The sequence below is a fragment of the Amblyomma americanum genome, chromosome 4 (genome assembly GCF_052857255.1).
Source record: "Amblyomma americanum isolate KBUSLIRL-KWMA chromosome 4, ASM5285725v1, whole genome shotgun sequence".
NCBI classification, from domain to species: Eukaryota; Metazoa; Arthropoda; class Arachnida; order Ixodida; family Ixodidae; genus Amblyomma; species Amblyomma americanum.
Genome location: NC_135500.1, coordinates 17022019 through 17046846, shown reverse-complemented (window position 1 = coordinate 17046846; position 24828 = coordinate 17022019). Strand labels below are relative to the sequence as shown.

At 49.6% G+C, this 24828-nt stretch overlaps 1 protein-coding gene across 2 annotated transcripts in view; it reads left to right on the top strand.

Annotated features, from left to right (window-relative positions):
- Positions 1-24828, top strand: part of LOC144127807 (uncharacterized) — a 1292097-nt gene that overhangs the window by 709711 nt on the left and 557558 nt on the right. For both annotated transcript variants that reach the window (XM_077660737.1, XM_077660738.1), the window contains exon 15: positions 17049-17163. In XM_077660737.1, the coding sequence (XP_077516863.1) occupies positions 17049-17163 (115 nt within the window). The remainder of the gene's footprint in view (positions 1-17048; positions 17164-24828) is intronic.

The following is a 24828-nucleotide window of genomic DNA, read 5'->3' as shown; positions in this document are numbered from 1 at the left end:
GTAACCCGCCTACTAGTAGTTAACACGTATTGTATTGATGGTTCATCATAAATGTAACCTTTTGACTCCATGTGTAAAGTCTTGTAGCGCAGTTTATAATATCCGGACTTTTTTTTTGCAAAAGCGAGAAGGTGCTTGCGGGCATTTCTAACGGCACGAGAAAAATCCTTGCCAATGCTGCAGCCTGTGTTCTTAAATTGCTTCCCATTCGAGAGAATGGCTTCCTTAGATTTGCAGAATGAAAATTTGACAATTATGGGGCGGGGTCGCTCTACAGTGGGCTGGCCGAAGCAGTGCGCGCGCTCAATATGAGCAGGGTCAACTGTTACATGCAGTGTATCAGAACAAAGACGGATAATGGCTTGTTCCGATTCAGCAAAAGTTTCAGCGGGGTTGGTGTCCAGGAGGCCATAGATTATTAAATAGTTCCGTAGTGCGCGGTTTTCGGAATCATCCATACGGGCTTCCAAATACCGTAAAAAGCGAGATGTTTGGACGGTGCCCGTCTGTAATGTTTCTATGTCTGTTTTCAAAGTTAAAAGATCTTTGTGTTGGGTTTCGAGGTCCGCCAAACCCCTGGCCAGTTCGGAAATTGTACTATTGGTAACTTCTTACTGGCTTTTGAGGGATTGCATATCTGCCAGTATTTCTGCCTGTCCAGCGGACAGTTTTTGCAACTCAGCAAGGATAGTGTCGGGTCCTGGATTTGTTTCAATGTCACCTGATAACAATATCAGCGCACGATTAATACTCGCACAGTCAGCAACCAGGCAAAAGCAGCAATGTGTGTTCGGCAGCTGCAGAAAGAAATAGTTACCAGATCTCTTAGAAAATAAGTTGGGGTAACTGATCTGCATTGTGAAGGCAAACTGGTTAGCGATCTGAGCGATGGCACAGCCGCAGAGCCCACAGAGCGGCCGCTGGACTTTTATCCCTGGAATTCCTGCTGTGGTTGATGACGATGGGGCTTTCCACGTTTGGCGGTCGGTTCCGATGTCGAAATATGGCACCAAGAAACATTCCGGACTGGGGCAAAGGGCTGGAAAGTTCCGTTCACAGAGGCGATAACCGCCAACGTCACTCCCGCCGAATGATGCTTGGTACATCGTGCTGCCCGACAGGCCAGCCGATACAAGGGTAGCGGCCAGCTGGGCGACGAACATAGTAAGGACATGTGTTGCGAATGCAAACTGGTTAGCGATCCGTGCGATGGCACAGCCGCAGAGCCAACCCAGAGACGAAGACGACAACATTGCAAGCATAGCACAAGAGCTTAGCAGTTCTTACAGGCAGGATGTTAGGTTTTCTGCCAACTGATTGTCCATATGAGGGAAGTGTGTGAACCGACCTACTTAAAACCGGAGTGGCACTCCTTCTTGGTGATACGCTCAGAATTACCTCGCGTCTACTGCTCTGTTGCTGTCTTTTTGCCAAGTGTTCCGGGGCGTTTCCTAAAAGCTTTATAAATAATTTAGTTAATGTAAACACAATATATTTACAATGTAATAATTACTATGCTTTAAAAAGTTATGGCGATGACGTTCTGCTCTGAAGCCGCGTCCAGCGGAACTGATTTTTTAGCGCCGACGCGAGTTCGTATCCCGCTCCCCAAGCTATGAAGTTTTTATTTCTTTATCGTCTTCCCCCAGTGCGATGCCGGCTTCCCGCTGCAGCGAGGTTCTTATGCGGTCGCTTAAAATAAAACATTACTGAGGCCACTGGAAAATAAACGGCTCGCTAAAGTGCAGCGTTTGGGCTGAATAATAGCAATCACTAACTCCAAAGTCTGGAGTGAAAGATTCCTGTGGTTGCCATTTTAGTGCCCTATAGCGCTTCCAATCCACCGAAGAGTGGCAGACTGTCTGCCCGAAGCCTGCTTCTAGTACGTGGGCCACCTTGGTCACGTGACGCTGTGACGTCATCACAAGCTGCCCATCGAGCTGTGAGCAAACTGCCTACCGTGGCAGTTATATCAATGATTAGTAGCGAGAGATTCCTCAGGAACAACATAGGTCTCACAAGCCCCACTGATGGCAGCACCTGCCATCGCGGGGCAGTGGAGCGTAGCTTAACCGCTGCACCTCTGCGCATTCAGCGGAATCAGGACTCCCAGGTATCTGTGAATGTAGAGAATGACCAATGCTACCGCAGTACAAGTCTAAAATGATGCAATATCACGCAAACTTACATCATATGATATATCAACCAAAGTAAACCGCAGCGATGGCCTAGTGGTTTGAGCATCCGCCTCGCATGCGGGAGGTGCTGGTTTCGATCACTGGTGCCGCTGGGTACCCACCGGCAATACAGTGGGTACAAACTTTCCGCTGCCTGGTGCTCGGTTTCTTTACGATGAAATACTTGGAAAATTGGTCTTTGACTCCACCTTGAGCAACGAAAAAACTACCTTGCGCCATGGCGCTCTGGCTAAAACTGCCCTTGCGCCATAAAAATTCATCATCATCATCAGCCAAAGTAAGCCAGCTCAGGTCAAACAGCATAGAAAGTCAAAATAAGCCATGCAAAACCAGGGCTAATAGTGCTAGCGCATGATAACTAAACCGCCCGTGATTTTTTTGCTGCCACGTCTACGCAATATTAAAACACTGAGTGTCAATACCAAACCATGCCTGGTCGAAATTTGGTTCATCAAATCAGGCGCGCGAATGCGCGGTCACAAGTCTTACCAGGGACGAAATAAACCAAGTGATTGCATCTTGAAATTGCGCAAAAAAGGGACAAGGAACGAGGAAGACCAACAGGACAGTGTTCTTCCAACAGTGTTCTTCTTTTGTCGCCCGCTTCTATGCTGCCCCGTGTGTTAGGGGGTCAGGGCTCCTCAAGCTGCTTCACACAGCTTTTACCTGCCCTCCTCGTAACTTGTGTTACGGAATAAAATTGTTGCGGAATAAAATTTAATTTGATTTGATTTGACAAAGCGCAGAACTTCAACCGGTTTATTACAACAGTGCGTCACATTTTATACAATCATCGTGATCACATTGTAACATTCATTCATTCATTCATTCAGAATTTATTTCAGACAACGAAGAGGTTGTCCAGGGTGACGTGGCAAAAGGCATACATTGCCTGACGAGGCCACGCCACCCGGATGACAGGCGGCACCACTGGCTACACAAAATCAAGAAGAGCATTACATATTAGAACACACATGACAAACGATCATCACGTAACACTTGTGCGCAGACGTGTACGGGACAACATGCAGTCTAGATATGAATACTCTTCATCAGACACGTTTATCGTGGTTCTGTTGACACACGAGCCGGATTCCTTCTTGATGCAGTAGGCCTCGTACACTTCTCTGCTAAGTTTAGACCCGACGTTTTTGAGGATAGTGGTATCGCGGAACCGAGGCGCGCAACCACGGCAGTGGCGACAATGGTCGGCCACATGCCCTCCCCCCGCCAATGCGCCTACTCCTGCGTGGTGCTCCTGAAGTCTGGCTACACAACGTCCAGTTTGTCCGATGTAGCTTTTGCCACAGGACAGGGGTATAAACATAATGTTGAATGGCGCAAGGGAACGAACACAGGAAAACATAGAGACAGAAAGAGCGCCTACTACCAACTGAGTTTATTGCGGAAAACACCACCTTTATATGCCAGTACATTATCACCACCAGTGCGTTATCAGAGCCAGGACAAGCTAACAAGAAAAATATATGTACAGAAAAATATTACATTTATGCATAAAAGCCAGAGAATTGCTACCCACAGAAGAAATCATGAGAAATTTACGAACATGATAGCAAGATTAAATGACAAGATCTACACATGACCATCTAAAAAATCCAGTTCCTGCCCGCTGAGTTTGACCGACGAAGTGCTTATGCACGTGGGCCCACCTTTCTGCATGTGAAATGATTCTCTAACTTCCCTTTCAACTCACTCTCTGGCTCTGCCAATAAACTTTGCCTCTTCCAGCACCGGTCCGCAATCTTGACAGTCTCTGCAGTGATCAGGGAGGTTTTCCCTTTCATTGTTTTTTATTGGCAAGATATGCTCCATGATGGACAAACGACCCCCGAGGTGCGCTATCAAGCAAAGGCAGCGTTATACGGATTGCAGGTCTAAAGTCATCTATGAGATACCGCTCAAGTGTGGGCGGGTCTACATTGGGCAGACCGGCCGTTGTTTCAATGAGAGAGCGATTGAGCACAAACGGACAATAAAAAACAATGAAAGGGGAAACCTCCCTGATCACTGCAGAGATTGTCAAGATTGCGGACCGGTGCTGGAAGAGGCAAAATTTATTGGCAGAGGCAGAGGCAGGGTTAACTGGTGGTTAAGCCGTCCGGTTTAATCTGCAATTAGCAATTTTTTTCGGCGCGCGCTGTCACGAGCAAAGCCAAATAGCTGGTGAGCTTTAATAGTCTGGGCAGAACACCCGGGAAAAAATAGTGCCTCATAACTTGCTCTCTAATTGCTGAATCACACACACTACGAGCTCACTTGAAGCAAAGGGGCGTGGCCCGTTCTCGCCTCGGTTTTGCAAGTTTTGTGCGTTCTCCGCCGCCTTTCTTCTTCCGATTAGAGACACCTCGTTGTCGTTACGCGTCGCGGCCTCTCTTCTCCCGATTAGAGCCGCCTCGGTACATATCGCACGTTCTGCACCACGCTGTCAAAAGTCGCATGTTTTCTCCACCAGACCAGAAGCGCTGCACTGATGACATAGACCAAGGACGCTGAAAGGCGAGTGTTAAAAACTGCCAGGCCACATCAAAATTTCCCGAACGGCTTCTTCACAACCTGATCACAAAGACTTTTCCCAATAAGGCAGCCGTATTATTTATGCGCTCTTGCGGGTAAGCGAGCATGTGAAGCTGTCGCCGCAACGTTTTGTTCAGTTTATGATTTGTTTTATCTTAAAGGGACACTGAGGACCCTATAAAAAATTTTTTGTTAGCAATATCTGATAGTTCGGCATTTCATGGCTTTGTTGACGCTTGTCCGGGAGCAAAAGATGCATTTATTTTGAGGAAATTTGGATTAGAAGTTGAAAAATTTTTTTCCCGCCGCTCCGATTCAAACTCGAGAACTCTTATGACGACACGGAGAACTCTTATGACGACACAGAACGGAGTGACGTGAAACGTGACGTAAACGGAGACTGTGATTTCTGGCCGCTAGCGGTGCGGTCTAGCAGCTGCCTAAATGAAAGCTACCGCCGCCGCACGTTGAAGGCATCTATCGGGGGTCGCCACCGTCGCTTCGTTTACGTTTGCACCGGCGTCTTGCCAGCGTTACGATGGATCCCGTTGCCGAACCGGACAACGTAGTTCTCGCAAAAACTCTGGCCTGCATTTCAGCGACCTCAGCCCCACAGAGCGTGCGATGCTTTTGAGGGAGCACGGTTAGCTTAGGCGCCGGCGGGTGGTTTCCCCCTTCCTCAGAGAGCAGCCGTTGCAAACTAGATATCATAACCCCAGTGCGGAGAGTCGCGAGGGGTGCGTTGCGCCCATCGGAGGCTGGCCGGGGCTTTGGGGCCAACGGATTGTGATTCCTTGAAAGGAGCGGTTGCACGGCGCAGCAGGCAGCGTCGAGGTCTCCCACGGTTGCAAGGGCCAAGTTATTGATTTATTGTCTGCCACAAAAAACAAATGGGTGCCCGAGGGCGGTCGCGTTTAAAGTCGGCGGCTTGAAACCAATGCCGGCGCACGACGCTTCAACGGCTTCCGCTAGATCCAAAGGGTCCACTCGATCTGGCTCTCTCGCCAACTTGCATGTACCTTCAGATATGTACTGTGAATGGATTAAAATAGCCGAGCTCGAAAAGAACAGCTCCTCCGAACTGCCGCAGCTATTGAATATAACGCGCACCTTGCCGCGGAGCCAAATCAGTCTGGCCGGGCCGGCGGCGCGAAATAGATACATGCTCCAATCTCCCCGCCATTACGGTCAGAGTGCGCCGAAGCCGTCGAACGCATCGGTGTTCAAGCGCAGTTGGAGTATAGAGGGTCTCGCTTTGACCGACGTGACTTCGCCATGCAGGGCGCGCGCCTCGCCGCAGCATAAACGCGCGTTAACAGAGCCTGCGCTTAACCGCTAACCAACGTATTCAGCGGCGGCATCCATGGGAGCCACTGAAACCTCCCGCCCACTAACTAAATAAAAGAAGTCTGGTGCCGAGGTTCGGAATCGAACCAGGGCCTTCGGCGTTTGAGGCGGAAACGCTACCGCTCCGCCGCGACAGCCGTCAATAAGGGCGCATCTAGTGAATGCACTCTTCTGATGCAGAAATCTCCGCGCTTTCGCTAGGTATATCCTGGCCTAACAGAGCTGGGCCATCGGCAATTTTTCTGAACTGCCTTGTACCTTGTCTCCCGTCCCTAATAAACGATTTCCGTTAAGTAGTTTGAAGTTGACTGGCACAGCCGGGAATGTTTCGCCGGGCAGGCGTGCGAATACACAAGTGCTGCCTTGTACGATCACTGACCATCGTGCCATCATAGCTTTTCATCGACCGTGGCGATCATCTGACAAGCCTTAACAGGCTCCTTCAAAGGTTGACTAGCACTTGAAGCGGCACTTGGAGTTCCTCTGCTGTTCGGCGCTTGTAAATCGAAGCGCGTCAAAAACAAAACCACGGGGCACGAAAAGCTCATAGACGCGAAGCGCCATAACAAATCGAAACTCTCCTGGCCGCCTGTGGCGCCGCCAAGAACCCGTTTTCTTTGCTTCCAACATTCAGGTTGTCTTTTGCCCGCCTTCCTTGTGTGATAAAAGTGCACTATTGGTTTTAAAACGAAACTTACTTCAATATTGATCTGTGCAACCTACCTTTGTCAGCCTCAGAGATTCGCGAAACCAAGTAGGATGGAAAATTCCTCCAAGGTGGCGTCTCTTGTCCTATGGCGTCACCACGCTTGTACTTGCGAGATTGGCCTGTGGTGGCGATACCTGTATTTTGGTTCTTGGTATTTTCTACCTTACAAGAGCTTTGTTTTCAGTAAGAGCGACGTTTTTGTGATCAGGAGCTGGTATTCTATCGATACAAGCCAACTTCAATTTCTCCTCAGTGTCCCTTTAATTCCACGAAGGCATTATTACCTCTCGCCTCTCTCTACTTCTTTGCGCCAGCTCACTACGAATATTCTGGCGCCAAACCTCTCTTCTCTGCGTCAGTAAGCAAAGAAGCTGTGGCTGCGTGACGCGAACGAAGGGCAGTTTTTTTTTCAGTAATAGTTTATTTTCCTTCCTTTTCGTGTGATTTTTAAAGAAACCACAACTGGGGGAAAAAGGTTCTTTTCATTGCCCTCACGCAGCCACGTCAGTAAAATTCGTCAAGCGTGTTTCTGGGCAACCGTATCCTATAGATTACTTTTTTTTTCCTAATGCGATGACAGCAGCAGCAGCAGCAGCAGCAGCAGCAGCAGCAGCAGCAGCAGCAGCGATGAAAGCTTGTCCGTCGTGTTCACTAGCCCGCGTCTTCCTGAGTGCTTTACCTCAAACGCGGTTTTCCATCTAGCCCAGACTCATTCCTTGATGATACATCTATTGCCTCGCCCGGCGACTCTCGAGTGAGACAGCAAACAAGTCTCTCTTAGCGACTGAAGCACATGGTTTCGCAAAAGTGAGTAAGGGGTTCGGATGCGGCCGCGGTGGCCGCGTTTCGATGAAGGCGAAATGCAAAAGGCGCCCGTGCGCTATGCGATGTCAGTGAATGATCGGACCAGATGATCGAAATTATTGCGGAGCTCTCCACTACGGCACCTCTTTCTCTCTTTCTTCTTTTACTCCCACCTCCCTCCCTTCAGTTATGGCGCGGTCTGGGCGTCCAACGAGATATGTGATACAATTACTGCGCCATTTTCTTTCCTCAAAAGCAATTTTCAATTTTTTCTTAACTTACTCCGGCTCCTCTTTCCCTGGCAGGGACAATGGGATTGAAAATAAGTATTTATCACGGGTCGATTTTGATTATTTTTATTCATGTTTTTAAAGGAAAATAAATTGTTTAGAGCAATTTGTCCTAAATAAAGCGACTTGATCACTCCGAATTAGGTAGACGTCGTCGCATCGCATCATCAGTCTACGTGTAGTCAACACCATTCAAAAGGAAACGCAACCATCAGAATTATTTTGTTTCGGCACAAGCCGCTAAGGCAAGCAGTTCATAAAATATGACTATTTGATTTCAGACGCTTTTCACTCTAGAGCAGTGAGGTGACAGATTACTTGGAAGAGAAATTTGACATAATTACATAGAATTTTTCACATACGGTGCAGCAACAAGACAAATAAGACATTCAGAGAATGTTGGAAAAGTGGATGTTTACTACACAAAAATATTATAATTGACAGGTCATGCATGCTCCGCGCTACTTTATACAAGAGAAACTTGGGGTCTTGTGAACATTCTTTATGTTCAAAACAACAAAAGAAGCCTAATTCTATGGAATTCGGTGACCCTAATATAGTCCATAATATCCCTATCAAGGAACACGATATAACTGCTGTCCTTTTAAAATGCAGCCATTGACTGGGAAACACAGCAGTCCGTTATAACTTTTCCATTATCGTGTAGTCGGAGCGAGTGCATCATGCATAAAATACGCTCAAAACTGCCAAAACACTACTGTAACGAGTGAAACAAGTATGTAGTGTCGATTTCTAGATCAGCAGCATTATTACAGTCGCCACGCGACCGCACAGGAACCATGCCAGACGCATAGCGGACTGTACGCAACTGGCGCGTGGGACCAAACCACGGTGTAAGAAGGTACCTCTTACACCATGGACCAAACATGCCGCTGCGAGCAGGAAATGGCGGCGCGGGGTAAAACAAAGGGTGCCCCCCCCCCCCCCCCCCCCCCCCCCCCCTAAAAGCGAAGGCGATCGGGCATCCAGGCACCCAAGGCCGTAAGAAGAGCGCGCGCCCCCTCGGGACCGGCCGTGACCGAAGTAAGTAGGGCTATTCGGTTCATAGGATCAGCAAATACAAAACTGCTAGTTGGATATGAGACAAATACTGCGCCATTTCCTTTCCCCAAAAACCAATTATTATTATTAGTTGGAAGTTCTGCTCTCTGTGTGTGCGTCTTTGTGTTCTCTCCCGTCCCGTCTTCTTTGCACAGTTTTATATATTTCGCTACATCCAAGCCCGTAGCCTCATGTTAACCACATTACTAACTCCGCCATAAGCGCTTTGCTTGCTACTTAGAGGCCATAGACTCTATCATTGTTGAACTAATCGCCAACTTGACACTTTACACATTTCAAGCCCATAATCGAGGACGTCCACGCTGTTTTTGACCCCCATGAAGACAGCCCAATCAGTGTGATCAAATTCATTAAAAACAGCGCTATCAACTCGGTCAACAGGAATGCTGCTCTCTTAACTTTAATTTCCGTGTAACGCGCAAGATTTATATCCAACACTCATTGCAGTCCCGCGGGGCAAAAAAAATGGTATTGTGTTCCGATAACATTGAAAGTATCCTCAAAGATAAGACTAATGAATGAGAACAGCTTTCTCCGATGATTTATAGTTATATGCACTGCTTCACTAGCAAATTATGTGCACTATATGATTTTACTACCTTTCGCTATGCATGAAAAAAAAATTATCTCTGGTTTAGCTTTGGTTAAACCTGGTGATAAGCGAAAGAAACCTCCGACTCTGCGTCGCTGGTTAGACGCACCGCCTGGAGTACTTTCTGCTGTTTCTTCGCAGTAGCACTTTTCCGTCGTTTCTCGGCGCGTGTCGCGCGTTCTTCTTCTGGCTCTTCGGCCACGACGTTTCTTCCTAGCCTCATTGAAACGTTGAAGCTTCGCTTTCCGGCACGCTATCACGGCAGGATGTTCTTCCTCCTCCATCGAAAAACCGATTCCTACCCCCACCGGCTCGCTGTTGGTATATAAACAGTTCTTCATTGACGTCACAGATGGTGGCTCCGCCCCCGTTGTCAAGCAGAGTATGTACTGCAGCTAAATCATAGGAAGTCCCCCCACTCACACGTTAAGTGGGAGTAGGGGCGCTTCTCTCCTGGCAATGAGAGAAAATGGGAACCTTCGACAAAAAAAAAAACAGCAAGTACGGGCCCTCGTCCAGGCTAAAATAAAGCAGTCCTATGATCGCTGGCTGGCTGAAGTTCACGAAGCAACTAAACGGGGCCCAAGAAAATTCTTGGACCATATAAGCTGGCTGGGCAAAGCGAATCGAAAAAAGCAGGAACAGATTCACGATGCCAATGGAAAATGTTTTGAGGGAGCTGACGCTATGAAGTACATTGCATATTTATAGCTGAGTCATTAGGAAACACGATAGGGTAATCGCCCCAAATGAGGGAGCAACACAGGACGACACAATAGAAAACAGCTTAGAACTGGCCAATCTTAACTGCAAAAAGGCGGAAGCAAATATTCCAAATAGCACGTCCACAGGAATAGACGAAATTACAATCCAGCTAATTAGTGAACTTGGCCCAAGAGGCAAAGAAATGCTGATAAAAGAATTGGAGGCAGTCATAAACAATAACCAAATTCCGCAGAGCTGGAAACAGAGTAAAATGAATTTCATTTATAAAGGGAAAGGCGATAAGACGGTCATAAAATCATTCCGACCGATTACAATAACATCAGTTATATACAGGCTGGCGATGCAGGCGGTAAAATTAAAAATGCAGTCACGGTTAGAAAGTAATAGAATAGTCGAATAACTTCAGAACGGGTTCAGAAGTGGTAGGCGCTTAGATGATAGCCTGTTCGTGCTTACCCAGTGCATAGAAATAGCTAATGTGGAAAGCAAACCTGTGTATTTAGCCAACCTGGACATAAGGGGTGCATACGACAGCGTGAACCGGGAACTCCTTTGGAACGTATTAAAAGGTGAAGGGGTCGGTCATGAGGTAATTGATTGTCTACAGGATATATGTAGAGAAAATGAAGTTGAAATACCATGAGGACGAATTAACAGTAAAACAACTGTCGAGGTACACAAAGGATCAAGGCAAGGCTGTGCTCTATCACCGCTGCTGTTCATGCTCTATATGATAAGTATGGAAAGAAGGTTACAAGGAAGCAATCTAGGTTATGATTTGTCGTAAAGATTAGGCGGAAAGGTTGTAGAGCAATGATTACCGGCTTTAATGTATGCGGACGATACAGCAGATAGCCAGGAAGATTTGCAAACTCCGTTTAATTGCTAGGGAGACGAAGGAGACAGTCTAGGCTTCAGTTTTAGCGCAACTAAGTTAACTGTGATGATTTTCAACGATACAACTGATGAGGAGCTTACAATACAAAGCCATGAAATACCCCGAGTGGCCGAATACAAATATCTCGGTGTATGGGTAATAGAAGGGCATATGTACACGGAGAAGCACGAACAGCCTCTCATAGCAAAAGGGCGAAGAGATACCGGGATAATGAAACATAGGGAATTGTGACGGTACAACAGGTATGAAGTACTGATAGGTATTTGGAAAGGAATAATGGTGCCGGGGCTTACTTTCGGGAATGCGGTTCTGTGTTTAAGGGCAGAAATTCAGTCGTGATTAGAACTAAATCAGAGAGCTGTTGCAAGATTAGCACTACGTGCCCACGGGAAAATCACAAACGAGGCAGTACCGGGGGTTATGGGCTCGTCATCGTTCGAAGCACGGGAAGCTCAGAGTAAAATACTAAACGAAGAACGCCTGAGGAAATTGAACGATGACAGGTGAGAAGCTAAGGTATTTGAACACCTATACAGAAAGAGGGTTGACTCACAATGGCGGAAAAGAACTAGGAAGCTATCCAGTAACTATGCCAGACACAAGGACAGAGAAGGAAAGTGCATTAAACGACAGGTTAAAAACACAGTAGTTAAAAATTGGGTAAATTCGATGGAAAAGAAGTGTAGAAAAATATCGATACTGGAAAAGGCAGATCAGGAAGGAAGCGTTTTATGATAACTCAAGAGACAGTGCCCTACTCTTTGAAGCCAGGTCAGGATGTCTTAGAACGCGCAGGGACAAAAATAAATTTAACGAAGAAGATGACACACGCGCTGTGTGTCGTAAATCTGTAGAAACACTAGAACACCTTATACTTAAATGTGATGGCATTCATCCCGGTGTCGATGGAGGCACAGTCGCTCTTCCTGGGGCCCTAGGGTTTAGAAATAAGAATAGCCATGTAAATAGATCTGCGGTGAAAATTAGCAAAAAGCGATTGGAAATTTGGTGGCTCAAAATCAGAGAGGTGACATAAGGTTAAGAGTGTAGGAATTCGTATTTAAAGAAAATAGCGAATTTTAATAACTTTTTATCTATTTATTTATTTATGTATTACTATACGCACAGCGCCATGAGGCATTACAGTTGGGAGGCTAGACAACTCAAATACAGTCGGAGAAGCAGGAAATGCAGATAAAAAGCAAACAGGCGATCAAATGAATGAAACAAGCATAGAGGCAACACTTTTACAATGGTTTCGTGTGCCACGCTATCGGTGGCTTTGTTGAGGTCCTGCCCTAGCACTTATTTGGTGGCCGTGCCCTTCCCAGGATCTATCTCGTCTGCCTTGAGCTGGAGCATGATATCCCGGCGGATAAATGGGCCCTGAAGCTCGGCGTGGTTGGAGGGATGATCCCGTTGTCCTCCACGCACTCCTGCAGTCTGTTCAGGATCACGCGCTCCATGCCTACGCAGGAGGCGAGCGACAAAAGAAGTATTCTCATGTCTCCAGGCTCGCGGGATTTCTCCCTCTTCCCAGTACTTATTCATGGCCTGTGATTGCCTCCACGACTTTGCGTCTAAGTTCCTTGATGCTTTGTTTGCGGCCCGCCGCGGACGTGGTGCGGAGCTTCCCCATGGCGAAGCGAACCTCTGCCTCTAGCTGTGGATTCGGGAGCCCGCGGTAATCTGGCAGTTCCGCCCAAAGGTCCTTAGTGACATATCTGTCCTGTAGCTTTGCGGATCAGTCTGACGAGCTAAATTCTCTGCATCGGTTTTGTCTCTGTCGAGTCTAGTAGGTGTCTGACGACGTCTTTTTGCATCCTAGCTGTCCGTTCACGTGGTCATCACTGCTTTCCCTGAAGCACCAGGACGTAGGCTTCTACTGTCCTTCTGGTTTGGCTATGCGTTTCCTTAGCGCTCTTATGTATTTGTGCTTCATCAGTCTTTTTTGTAGGCTGCGGTGTGCTTCCCACGTTTGGAGCAGCCGCGAGTGGGGGTATTATGTGTAGGCTAGTTGCTAAGGCCAGCTTCGGAGACAACGTGAACGGACACTCGGGATAAACGGCAAAACAACATTTTGTAAGCTCATTTAAGCAACAGTTAACGCATGTAGCGGCTCCTAGAGGAAAGGCACTCGGTAAGGTCATTCCAATGTTAAAGGAAGGTAACAGCTCATCTCCACACAATTATCGCCCGATTTCCCTTACCTGAGTCTGCTGCAAAGTCATGGGGCATATTTTGTACTCTGACGTTGCTACCTTTCTGACCTCTGTAATGTTCTTCCTTCCTAACCAGCACGGTTTCAGCAAAGGTCGGTCATCTGAAACTCAGCTTGCCCTTTTTTTACACGATTTACACACTTATTTAATAGACTGCAATATTCCCTGTGATTCTCTGTTCCTCGATTTTGAAAAGGCATTCGATAAGTTCCCCATGTCCGCCTAATACATAAAATATCGTTTATAAACCTTCAACCAGCTATCATTAATTGGATCCGTGCCCTTAAAACTGACCGTCAGCAGTCTGTCCTCTTTCAAACGTGAAGTGCGGAGTCCCCCGAGGTACGATACTAGGTCCCCTTCTTTCCTTAGTATATATCGGTGACCTTCCACGCAATAACACTCGCCTCTTTGCTGAAGACTGTGCCATATATCGCCCCCATAACAAATCCATTAGACGTTACTTCCCTTCAGAATGACCTCACGCAACTGCAAAAATGGTGTAACGCATGGTACATGCAAAACCTCACTTATTTCCTTTCATCGTCGTCCTAATTTTACCGCGCCTATATACACTGTTAATAACCATGTAATTTCCTCTGTCGATTCGTGCAAGTACTTAGGCGTCTACATTTCCCGGGACCTAACTATGACAGACCCCATCACCCACATAACTCGGAAAACAGTGTACTTGGCCACCTGCGGCGCAACCTCGCCCTAGCAGCCAGTACTGCTAAATAGCTGTCGTACACAACATTCGTCCGACGAAAACTGGCATACGCCACCTCTGTTTGGGATCCCCACCACACTAACCTAATCAACATCATTGAATCGGTTCAGAATCGTGCTGCCAGATTCATCTCAGCTGACTACTCCTATCATACAAGCATCACAGGACTAAAATCTCGCCTAGATTTGCCTACGCTGGTCTCACGTCGTGGGACTGCACGTCTTTGTTTATTCCACAAGTTTCTTCATAATATTCCGGAAGCAAACCAAATCATCCCACCCGCAAACCGCATTTCCCGCCATAACCACCGCATGACATGTGACCAGTGGCGTGGGATAGACGAGACGCCTCGGCAAAACGCTAAGGCGCCCGTGTGCTGTGCGATGTCAGTGCACGTTAAAGATCCCCACGTGGTAGAAATTATTCCAGAGCCCTCCACTACGGCACCTCTTTCTCCCTTTCTTCTTTCACTCCCTCCTTTATTCCTTCCCTTATGGCGAGGTTCAGGTGTCCAACGATATATGAGACATGTACTGCGCCATTTCCTTTCCCCAAAAATCAATTATTATAACCACCGGAATGCAGTTTACCCTGTCCGTGCCCATACCACGATTTTTCAGCAATCATTCTTAATGAGGACAGCCCATCACTGGAATGGCCTTCCGACCGAAGTTGCGACCATTGTCAACGTTCATCTCTTTAAATCTGTCATCAAAGAAACACATTAATTCGTCTGATGCCATCATTTAATTGTGTATAATGTTTATTGCCGTTCTTTACCCCACCCCTCATGTAATGTCCCGTGAAAGGACCCTTGAGGTACAATAAAAGATAAATAAATAAATAAGCCCAGAGGTTTTGGAAGCCCGCCGCTCTATGAAAGGCCTCTGCACATGCTGGTGTTTGTTAGATTGGCAGTAACACCATTGTGGCGCTGGCTCAGTGGTTAGGGCGGTCGGAGTGAGCTGGAGTGCACGAGTTCGAACTTGACTGCGGCGGCCGCGTCTCAGTGGAGGCAAAAACCGCCCATGTGCTTTCACTCGGCCCCGCCGCGGTGGCTCAGTGGTTAGGGCGCTCGACTACTGATCCGGAGTTCCCGGGTTCGAACCCGACCGCGGCGGCTGCGTTTTTATGGAGGAAAAACGCTCAGGCGCCCGTGTGCTGTGTGATGTCAGTGCACGTTAAAGATCTCCAGGTGGTCGAAATTATTCCGGAGCCCTCCACTACGGCACCTCTTCTTCCTTTCTTCTTTCACTACCTCCTTTATCCCTTCCCTTACGGCGTGGTTCAGGTGTCCAACGATATGAGACAGATACTGCGCTATTTCCTTTCCCCCAAAACCAATTATTAATATTATTATTAACATCTCTGCCTTCCCTCTTTATCTCTCTCTTCGTAAATCCCCACTCATTGTAGCGGGAGACCTCGCGTAGCGGTCTTGCGTTACGGAGGCGTCGCCTCGCTGCTCCGCGAAACCACGTCCACACTATAGGCGCGCCTTTCCGTTGCGCTATGCACGTGACACAAGCGAAGCCTTGCGTGCCTTCTTCCTGTCTTTTCTCGCTGTTACCCGTCGCCGCGGCAGATCAGTGGTCTGATGGCACGGTAGCCTCCCATTGGCTGTTGTCTTATGCGGAACAAGAAAAATAGCTAATGGACCGAGCGTTCCGTGGAACGGCAAACCAGCTGGTCTGCGGGAGAAAAGGCGGTTTGTGCGGGAAACGCGCGCTTTTCCCGCTAGTGTGAGCGCCCCGTAATGCCTTATAGAAAGCTAAAAATTGTGACACACTTAAAATCTGCCTTGAAAGTGAAACGCGATAGCGCCCGCTTTTTATGCTATGCACATGACGGCACCACTCCCCAATGCTCTATAGGTCCCCGTGCGCTGTTAAGATCGGCGCCAGCGGGTCTCACCGTTAGCAACGGAGACCGCAACTTTCACCTGCTGGAAGCCAACGCTTAGCTTCTTCTGGATGGTCCCGAACCACGCTATAAAGATCGCTCCCACGTTCCCGATCCGAAGAGCGTCGCCCGGGGGGAGTCAGCTGAGGGGCCGCCGCAGTAAACGAGCGGCAGCTAATCCCCAATGGTCGTGACTAAGTTGGGGGAACTAATGCGGCCTCGGTCCCGGTAGAGGACGATCAGGGTGGGAATACGGCGGCGGGCTGGCGGTCGTCGTCCGATACCTTCGCCGGCCTCGCTAATGGCACAACCACTTCGGCGTCAAGTAGGCCGACCAGGAGCTCCGGCCTTGCACGTCGGATTCTTCGAATGAAGAAACAGGTGTCAGCACTGCGCGGGAACTTTCGGCGGGCCGGAAAACATTCCCCTCCGCAGTCGACGTGAACCCGACGGAATTCTCCTCCATCCCCCATTTGCATCCTCCATTATGATCCTATCTTAAGATCCTCTCTTCGGAGAGAAGCTCACTTTTGATCTCTGAACACTGTAAATATGTAAATAAACCCTCTCGTAATCTTCCTCGCATCACCCAACTCCTTTACCTCGTCGGCAGTCCTGTCCTGGTGGTGGCTGTGGTCGGAGCAGGCGTCGTCTGGACCGTGGTTCCGTTGGAGTGCGACTCCGAGCCCCACCATCCAACAGCGCTGAGGAAACTTTCAACTACGCTTCTTCAAGGGCTAAAAATGATGTCACACTGACTCACAGCCCTCCTAGCAGCCTCCCCGAGATGCGGAAAGCTTTCGTTGTCTCAAACTGCGCATGGCCTTCACGCATTTTTGTGCATTAACAGCTGCGACGGAGCCGCGGCAGCATGGAGGAAGCGCGACACGTAGGTTCTAGGGACGCAACGCCGGCGTTTCCGCCTCACGAGCTCCTGTCGCGTTAATACAGCTTTCGCTGCAGAATCAGAGAAAAATTTCCCGACAAGAGTGACGGTGCTTTCCCAACGCAGGTCCGCGAGAACGAGGAGCACATCGCGCGTGCCCCGGTCGTCATCTTCGACGGCAACCTACCCGAAGAGACCATCGCCTGCCTCCTGCGAATCTGCGGCCAGCGACGTGTTCCGAGTAAGTGGCGCTGCTCGCGACCGGAAACGGCGCCGCACGTGTCTCTTCGGGGCTTTTATTCTTCGCTGTCGCGTCATCTGCGAAGGTGACCCTCGCGAAGGCGGCTCGTGCTGGCAACGAAAACGCGCAGCGACACGCCGTGCAAACCAACTCCCCAGTTATATTTCGAGGGTATAAACAGGTAACCACTCCTAAACACTTACTAAATCAGCAGGTAGCGAAATGTGCTCTCTGGAAGCAATCTCCAGAAAAACCTTAGTGCGATTTCCGTAACGTGGAACACTTCTAATTTACACCTGTGGCTGATCCAGCCGCGAGCGCAGAGGTTTCTGTCTTATATCCGCGAGTAAGGACTCGCATGCATATGATGCAGTCCAGTGCCCCAAGTCAGAATTACTAACATCATTGTGATGTGGGCAGGCTCAGGCAAAAAGCGAGAGATTTTCGCTTGAGGGAGCGAGAGCTTCCCTACAGGGCGTACAGCAAGGGCAAAAGGAGAAAAAATCCGTACACAGTACGTAAGAGAATTTATTACAAGAAATTGAAAACCATCGATATTAATTCTTTGTACATGCTCATTAATACGCAAAGCACAGGCGTTAACAGATATGCGAATGTCATGCGTGTCACATTTTAACACAAAGTGTGAACTAGATGCTTCAAGAGAAAAACGTTCAAAGGTGAGTTTATTTAATAACCTAGGAACTGTATGACGCATCATCTGTCGACAATCTTCTGTATGGCAAAAGGAATGCTCCAGTGTTCGTGTTTGCGAAATGAGTTCGACGCTGAGTTTGGTTCGAGGCAGGACTATGCTATTGAGAAATGATCACATTGAGAAATAATTTTTTTATATCTTGTGGCTAAGAAAAATTCGTACAGGTTATGAATCGGTATAATTTTGAACCGCTTGAACAGTTCGTCGGTATGTGCGAGGTACTCAACATCTGCTATGTAATGCACTGGTTTCTTTTGCAGCATGTACTCGTATATCTTGTGCAGGTTGGTTTCAGTATTAGTGCCACAGACAAGGAAACAGTAGTTCACGTACTACATGAATAATGTATTAATATTATTAATTTAATCGATACGGGTAGATTGAATCGAAATTTCGCGATTATTCCGACGCATTTTGATAAACTGGTTAAAGTGGAGCTAATGTGAGGGTACCAGCTCATGTTCTTGTTAAAGAAAACTCCTAGTGTTTTGCTTTGCCTACCACCTCTATAAAATAGTTGTCTATTTTTAGTCTAAGGTCTGTTACTTAAAAAGCACCACTTAAAAAGCACCACTTTTGTTTTTATACTATTTATTATCAAGGAGTTTGCTGCGCTCCTTGATTTCAACTTTTCTAGTACACTGTTTATGCTTGAAACGAGCAACGGAACGTCATTGCCCCTAAACAAGAGACTCGTATCGTCTGCATAGAGAAAATACATTCGAAGGTTGCTGATATCGGTTATGTCGTTGACGTATAAAGCAAACAATAGCGGTCTTAAAACACTTCCCTGTGGAATTCCAGCGGTTATAGGTTGAAGCGCTGAAACGTACTGCTCCATTGTTACACATTGATATCGATGCTGTAGGTAAGACTTTAGTAGACAAGCTGCAGTGCCACGGATTCCATATCTTTCTAGCTTGTTAAGCAGTATTTGATGGCTGAGGCGATGAAAAGCCTTCGAGAAATCCACAAAAACACCTATGCACATCTGCCTGTTTTCGAGTGCCTCGAGGATTACCTCTTTTTTCATTAGTAGGGCCGTTTCAGTGAACTTGTTTGGGTGGAAACCATGTTGCAACGGATTAATGAGATTAAGCTTATTGAAGAAGTTCATGAGTCTTTTATGAATTACTCCTTCTAAGCCTTTAGAAAAAATCGGCAGAATAGAAATGGGTCAATTGTTCGACATGCCGTTTTTATCGCCACTCTTAAAAAGCACAATTACTCTGGAGATTTTCATTAATTGGGAAGGCAACCTGTTGATAACGCCAGAATATATTGTCACGGTGTTGGTGACAGGACTGGGACCCGGCAACAGAAGGGGCTCGGCAGCACGTCCTTCAGGAGGAGAGACGGCGAACTTCAATGTCCTTCAATCCGAGACGCCACCAGCGTCAACGTCGTTTTGCCTGAGCGCCACCTTGCATTCCTCCTTCTTAAAAAGAAAACGCGCGCAGAAAAGCGAGCGAACACAAGAACACTCAAGCACGCAAGAAAGGCGCGAAGAATCTGGGGGGTCACCGTGCAAAATACGGCTCCATGCGTAAAACATGGACGATCTCTGGACGAGCTAGTCAACGGCTTCTCTGCTGGGAAAGTGCCGCTTCTGGTAGTACCCCGTAATTAACGTCGCTGACGCGCCGCAAGACTTTATAAGGACCGAAATGGCGGCAAATGAGTTTTTGGGACAAACCTCGCCGCCGAATAGGTATCCATAACCAAACCTGGTCGCCAGGATTGTAGAAGACTTGTCTGTGCCGGAGGTTGTATCGGCGCGAGTCTTTATATTCTTGCCGTGCGATGTGAACACGTGCTAGCTGACGAGCCTGCTCGGCTTCGTGGGCAAACTCCTCAGCGTCAAGAGAAAGCTGGTCATCAGTCGCGCAAGGGAGCACTGCGTCGAGCATCGTCTGAACCTCCCTGCCGTATAGGAGGCGGAACGGTGTGAAACGGGTCGTCTCTTGAACTGCTGTGTTGTAGTTAATGTCACGTACGGTATGGTCATGTCCCAAGTCTAGTGTTGCCCATCGACGTACATCGCCAGCATGTCCGCCATGGTCTTATTAAGCCGCTCTGTCAGCCCATTTGCCTGCAGGTGGTAAGCAGTAGTTCCACGGTGGGTCGTACCGCTTAGCTGAAAAATTTCGGCCATCATCTGGGAAGTAAAGGAGGTCCCTCGGTCGGTAATGACGTAGGTCGGGGCGCCGTGCCGAAGGACGATCTGGTTCATGAAGAAATCCGCAACCTCGGACGCTGTGCCACGAGGTAAGGCTTTGGCCTCGGCGTATCGAATGAGGTAGTCTGTGGCAATGATGATGTACCGGTTGCCACCCGAGGACAAAGAGAAAGGGCCCAGAAGATCCATGCCGGCCTGATCGAAAGGGGCACGTGGTGGTGAAATAGGTTGGAGGAAGTCCGGAGGCTTGGCGGCTGGGGCCTTACGGCGCTGACATTGCCGACAGCTCTGCACATAGCGTTTAACAACAGTGGCAAGTTTGGGCCAGTAGGACAGCTGGCGTATTCTGGAAAGCGTGCGAGGGTATCCCAAATGGCCAGAGGATGGTTCGTCGTGGCACGCAGAAAGTATTTCCTCTTGAAGTGTTGTCGGTACGACGAGGAGGTACGCTCGCGTACTGGAACCAGGGTTCTTCTTATAGAGCACGCCTCGTTGCCGAGAAAAAGACGGCAGGTGTCGAGAAACAAAGTTAGGAACGCTGACTGGCTGACCTTCCACATAATCGATGAGGGGTCGTAACACTGGATTGGCGCGCTGCTGGGTTGACAAATCAGAAGAATGGATATACCCCCAAGGAAACTAATGTCGTCGTCCGTGTCGGGTATTGCGAGTTCCACAGGCGCACGAGAGAGGGTGTCGATCTCTTCATGCTTATGTCCCGACTTATAGACAATGGTGAGGCCAAACTCCAGCAGGCGAAGGCTGCATCGCGCCAGGCGTCCAGACGGGTCACGCAGGTTGACCAACGAACACAAGGAGCGGTGGTCAGTGACCACTTTGAAAGGGCGACCATAGAGATAGGGGCGAAATTTCGCAGCGGCCCAAATAATGGCGAGGCATTCTTTTTCTGTCGTGGAATAGTTAATCTCTGCGCGCGACATAGCGCGGCTTGCATAAGCGATGACTCGATTAACGCCATCCTGACGTTACACGAGAACTGCGCCGAGGCCGATGTTGCTGGCGTCGGTGTGTATTTCAGTGCCACCCCGCTCTTCAAAATGGCCAAGAATGGGCGGCGTTTGAAGATGCAGGCGGAGCTCGGCGAAAGCTACGTCTTGCTCGAGGGGCCAAACAAAAGGTGTGACGTCGCGGGTGAGACGAGTCAGCGGTTCTGCGAGGTCAGCGAAATTTTCGATAAAACGCCGATAGTAACTGCAGAGCCCTCGAAAGCGCCGAACAGTTATCTAGTCACGTGGGGGTGGAAATTCCGCAACCGCTGCAAGCTTGTCAGGGTCGGGCTTCACGCCGGCGGCGCTGACGACATGGCCGAGAAATTTCAGCTCCTGGTAACCGAAGTGGCATTTTTGGGGCTTTAATGTCCGGTCAGCTGAACGAAGGGCTTCGAGGACCGTCCGTAGGCGTTCAAGACGTTGACTAGACGAGTCGGCGAAAACCACCACGTCGTCGAGATAGACTATAGGCAACACTGCCATTTAAGACCGGCAAGGAAAGTGTCCATCATCCGCTGAAAGGTGGCAGGCGCAGAACAAAGACCGAAAGGTAGATTCATAATTCATAAAGGCCGTCGGGAGTGATAAAGACCGTCTTCTCACGATCCCGTTCATCGACCTCAATTTGCCAGTAGCCTCTTTTTAGGTCGATGGACGAAAAATACCGAGCGCGCCGAAGGCGGTCGAGAGAGTCGTCATTATGTGGCAATAGGTAAACGTCCTTCTTCGTGACTGCGTTCAACTTCCGGTAAACGACGCAAAAACGTAGAGTGCCGTCTTTCTTTTTAACGAGGACGACCAGCGAGGACCACAAGCTGTTGGAAGGCTGGATAACGTCATCTTCGAGCATCTCCTTAACTTGGGACTTAATGACTTCGCCCTGTAGACGATACGCGATAGGGGTGTTGACGGATTGGGTGTACGTCCTCGTACGTGACGATGTGGTGCTTTGCTATGGTAGTTTAACGCACTTTGGACGAGGAGGCGAAACACTCTCTGAATTCGAGCAATAGTGCACACAGCTGTTCCCGTTGGCTGGTTGACAGCGCGGAGTTGACATCGAGGCTCTCGAGGGAGAAAGGAGGCTGCACTGGTTCTGAGGAGAAGCACTCGGAAACATCGGAGATGCGTTCGACAAAGGCTACGGAAGTGCCGCGAAAAAGATGCCGATTCTCGTGGGTAAAATTGGTAGCAAGTACCTGTGACTGGCCACTGTTAAGATGAATCAGACTGCGGGCCACGCACACGCCTTGCGTAAGCAGTAATGAAAGCTTGGTTTCGGCGATGGCGTCACCGTCCTGAAACGATTCGCACTCAAGCGTAATGAAGGCGCAGGCTCGAGGCGGGAGGGTGAGAGTGTCCGTAGAAACTCGAAGCGTCTGGCTTGGTCGCGGTGCATTGCTGCAGGACGACAGCATTCTCAGTTGAAAACGTGACCTTGTTATCGCGTAGGTCAGTAATCGCCCCATATTCACTCAGAAAATCGACACCTAAGATGAGGTCGCGCGAACAGTTATTCAGAACAAGACAGCAGACGACAAATGTGGACCCCCGGATTTGAACTCGGGCGGTGCACATGCCGAGAGGTGCAACCAGATGACCGCCCGCAGTGCGAACGTGTGTGCCAGCCCATGGTGTGAGAACCTTTTGGGAATGGCGGCGAGCTGGCTGCTAAGAATCGAATGATCAGCACCAGTATCTAATAACGCTCGAACGTGGCGACCATCCAGTATCACAGGTATGTCTAATGAAAGCCGCTCGAGAGTTGGAGGCTCCAGAGGGGATAATCGGGCCCAGGCGTCGTTGTCTGTAGGCGTTGCCACCAGGAATTCGTCGGCGTGGCGTGTGCTTTCTAATGGCGTCAATGCGTCGGAGGGATCGGAGAGCGCGGGCGTCGTAATCATCGAGGCGCCGTCCTGTGTCAGCGTCGATGTGTCGAAGCGAGCGGGTACTGCTGACCTCAGAACCGTCGAAGCGTTGTTATGGTGAGGGAGCGTCGCTGCGTCGGAGTGAACGGTGACCGCGGACTTCACTTCGGAAGCATCGAGGCGTCGGCATGTCGTGTCCACGTCGATGGGGGTCTCCCGCACAACGATGTCCAGCGAGCCCACCCCCTAAGGTCGCTGGCTGCAGTTTTCCCGCCGTGGGCTGGGCAACCAGCCTTGCGGCGCCCGGAAAAAACTCGCGGTAGATGGTGAAGGACGACCCCTGGGCGATGGGGATCGAGCCTGCTGGCGACGAGACTGAAGCCAACGTTGGTCTTCAAGGAAATCCGCGACGGCCCGGGGTCGTTCACCATAGCGGGGTCGAGGAGGAATCGGCGGGAAACCCTTCGAGGCCAAGACGGCGGTAGGGCCAGTGCCGATACATACAGGTGACCTTGTTCGCCGCAGTGAAAGCGTAGGGGGCGTCGGTCGGATGTGCGCCACACGTATGCTTTGCGCGCGGATGTTCGGGAGCTTCCACGTACTGCAGCACTGGTGCAAGCGGCCCCGGCACTTCAGCAGGAGCCGGAATGAAGGACGCCGAAGCCGGAGAAGGGCACCGCAGGGCTTCGGCGTAGGTGAGCCGACGGTCACGCGAGACAAGAGGAGGGGATGGACGAGGCTCATCGGCAGGAAAGGACGGCCGGAGCGCTTGCTGCACCTCCTCGCAGACAACGGTCGCTATGGAGCTTGGAGCTGTGGGAGGGGCCCCGTACAGCTGGCGGAGTTCGTCGCGCACAATCGAACGTATGAGATCGCTCAGCGGGGAGGCGTCGGTGTCGTGGAATGGTAACTCGCCGGAAACGGAGGCGGCGGACACGGGTCGATCGCACGCGGACGCTATTTGCTGAAGTACCCTTTCAATCGTGGAGGACTCAGTGAGAAACTCGGCGACAGTCTTCAGAGGGCTGCGGACAAGGCCAGCAAAATGTTGCTCCTTGACACCACGCATGAGATGGCGTACCTTTTTGTCCTCAGGCATAGCAAGGTCCGCGCGCCTGAAGAGACGCGTCATGTCCTCTACATACGCTGCAACGTTTTCATTGGGAAGCTGAACGCGAGATTGCAGAGCGCGTTCTGCCCGTTCGCGACAATCTGAGCTGCCGTATGTTTCAAGGAGACGACGCCGGAACTCACTCCAAGGGGACAACTGGTCTTCACGGTGTTCAAACTAGGTCCGAGCGCCGTCGTCTAGACTGAAGTAGACGTTCCGGAGCTGGGCGGCGTCATCCCACTGGTTGTACGCAGCAACTCGCTCGTAGTGCTGCAACCAGTCTTCCACGTTTCCTAGAGTGCGGTTGAAGCGTTCGGTGAGGCCGTTCGTTTGGGGATGGTAGGCAGTGGTCTTGCGATGAACGGTGTGGCACGCATCCAGAAGCTCGTGAACGATGTCAGATAAGAAAACACGGCCGCTGTCGCTGAGAAGTTCGCGAGGGGCGCCGTGACGCAGAATTAAATGATGGAGGAGGAAGGATGCGACGTCGCGAGCACTAGCAGAGGGCAGGGCTGCCGGCTCCGCATACCTAGTCAGGTGGTCCACGGCAACTTTAATCCAACGATTCCCGCCAGGCGTGGACGGCAGGGGACCATACAGATCGATGCCCACGCGATCGAAGGGGCGAGCTGGACAAGGCAATGGCTGTAACGGGCCGGGGGAGGGGCGAGGAGCGGACTTGCGCTGCAGACAGGCAATGCAGGAGCGTATATAACGGCGAAAAAAATTGTACCTTCCACGCCAATAGTATCGCTGGCGCAGACGTTCGTAGGTTTTCA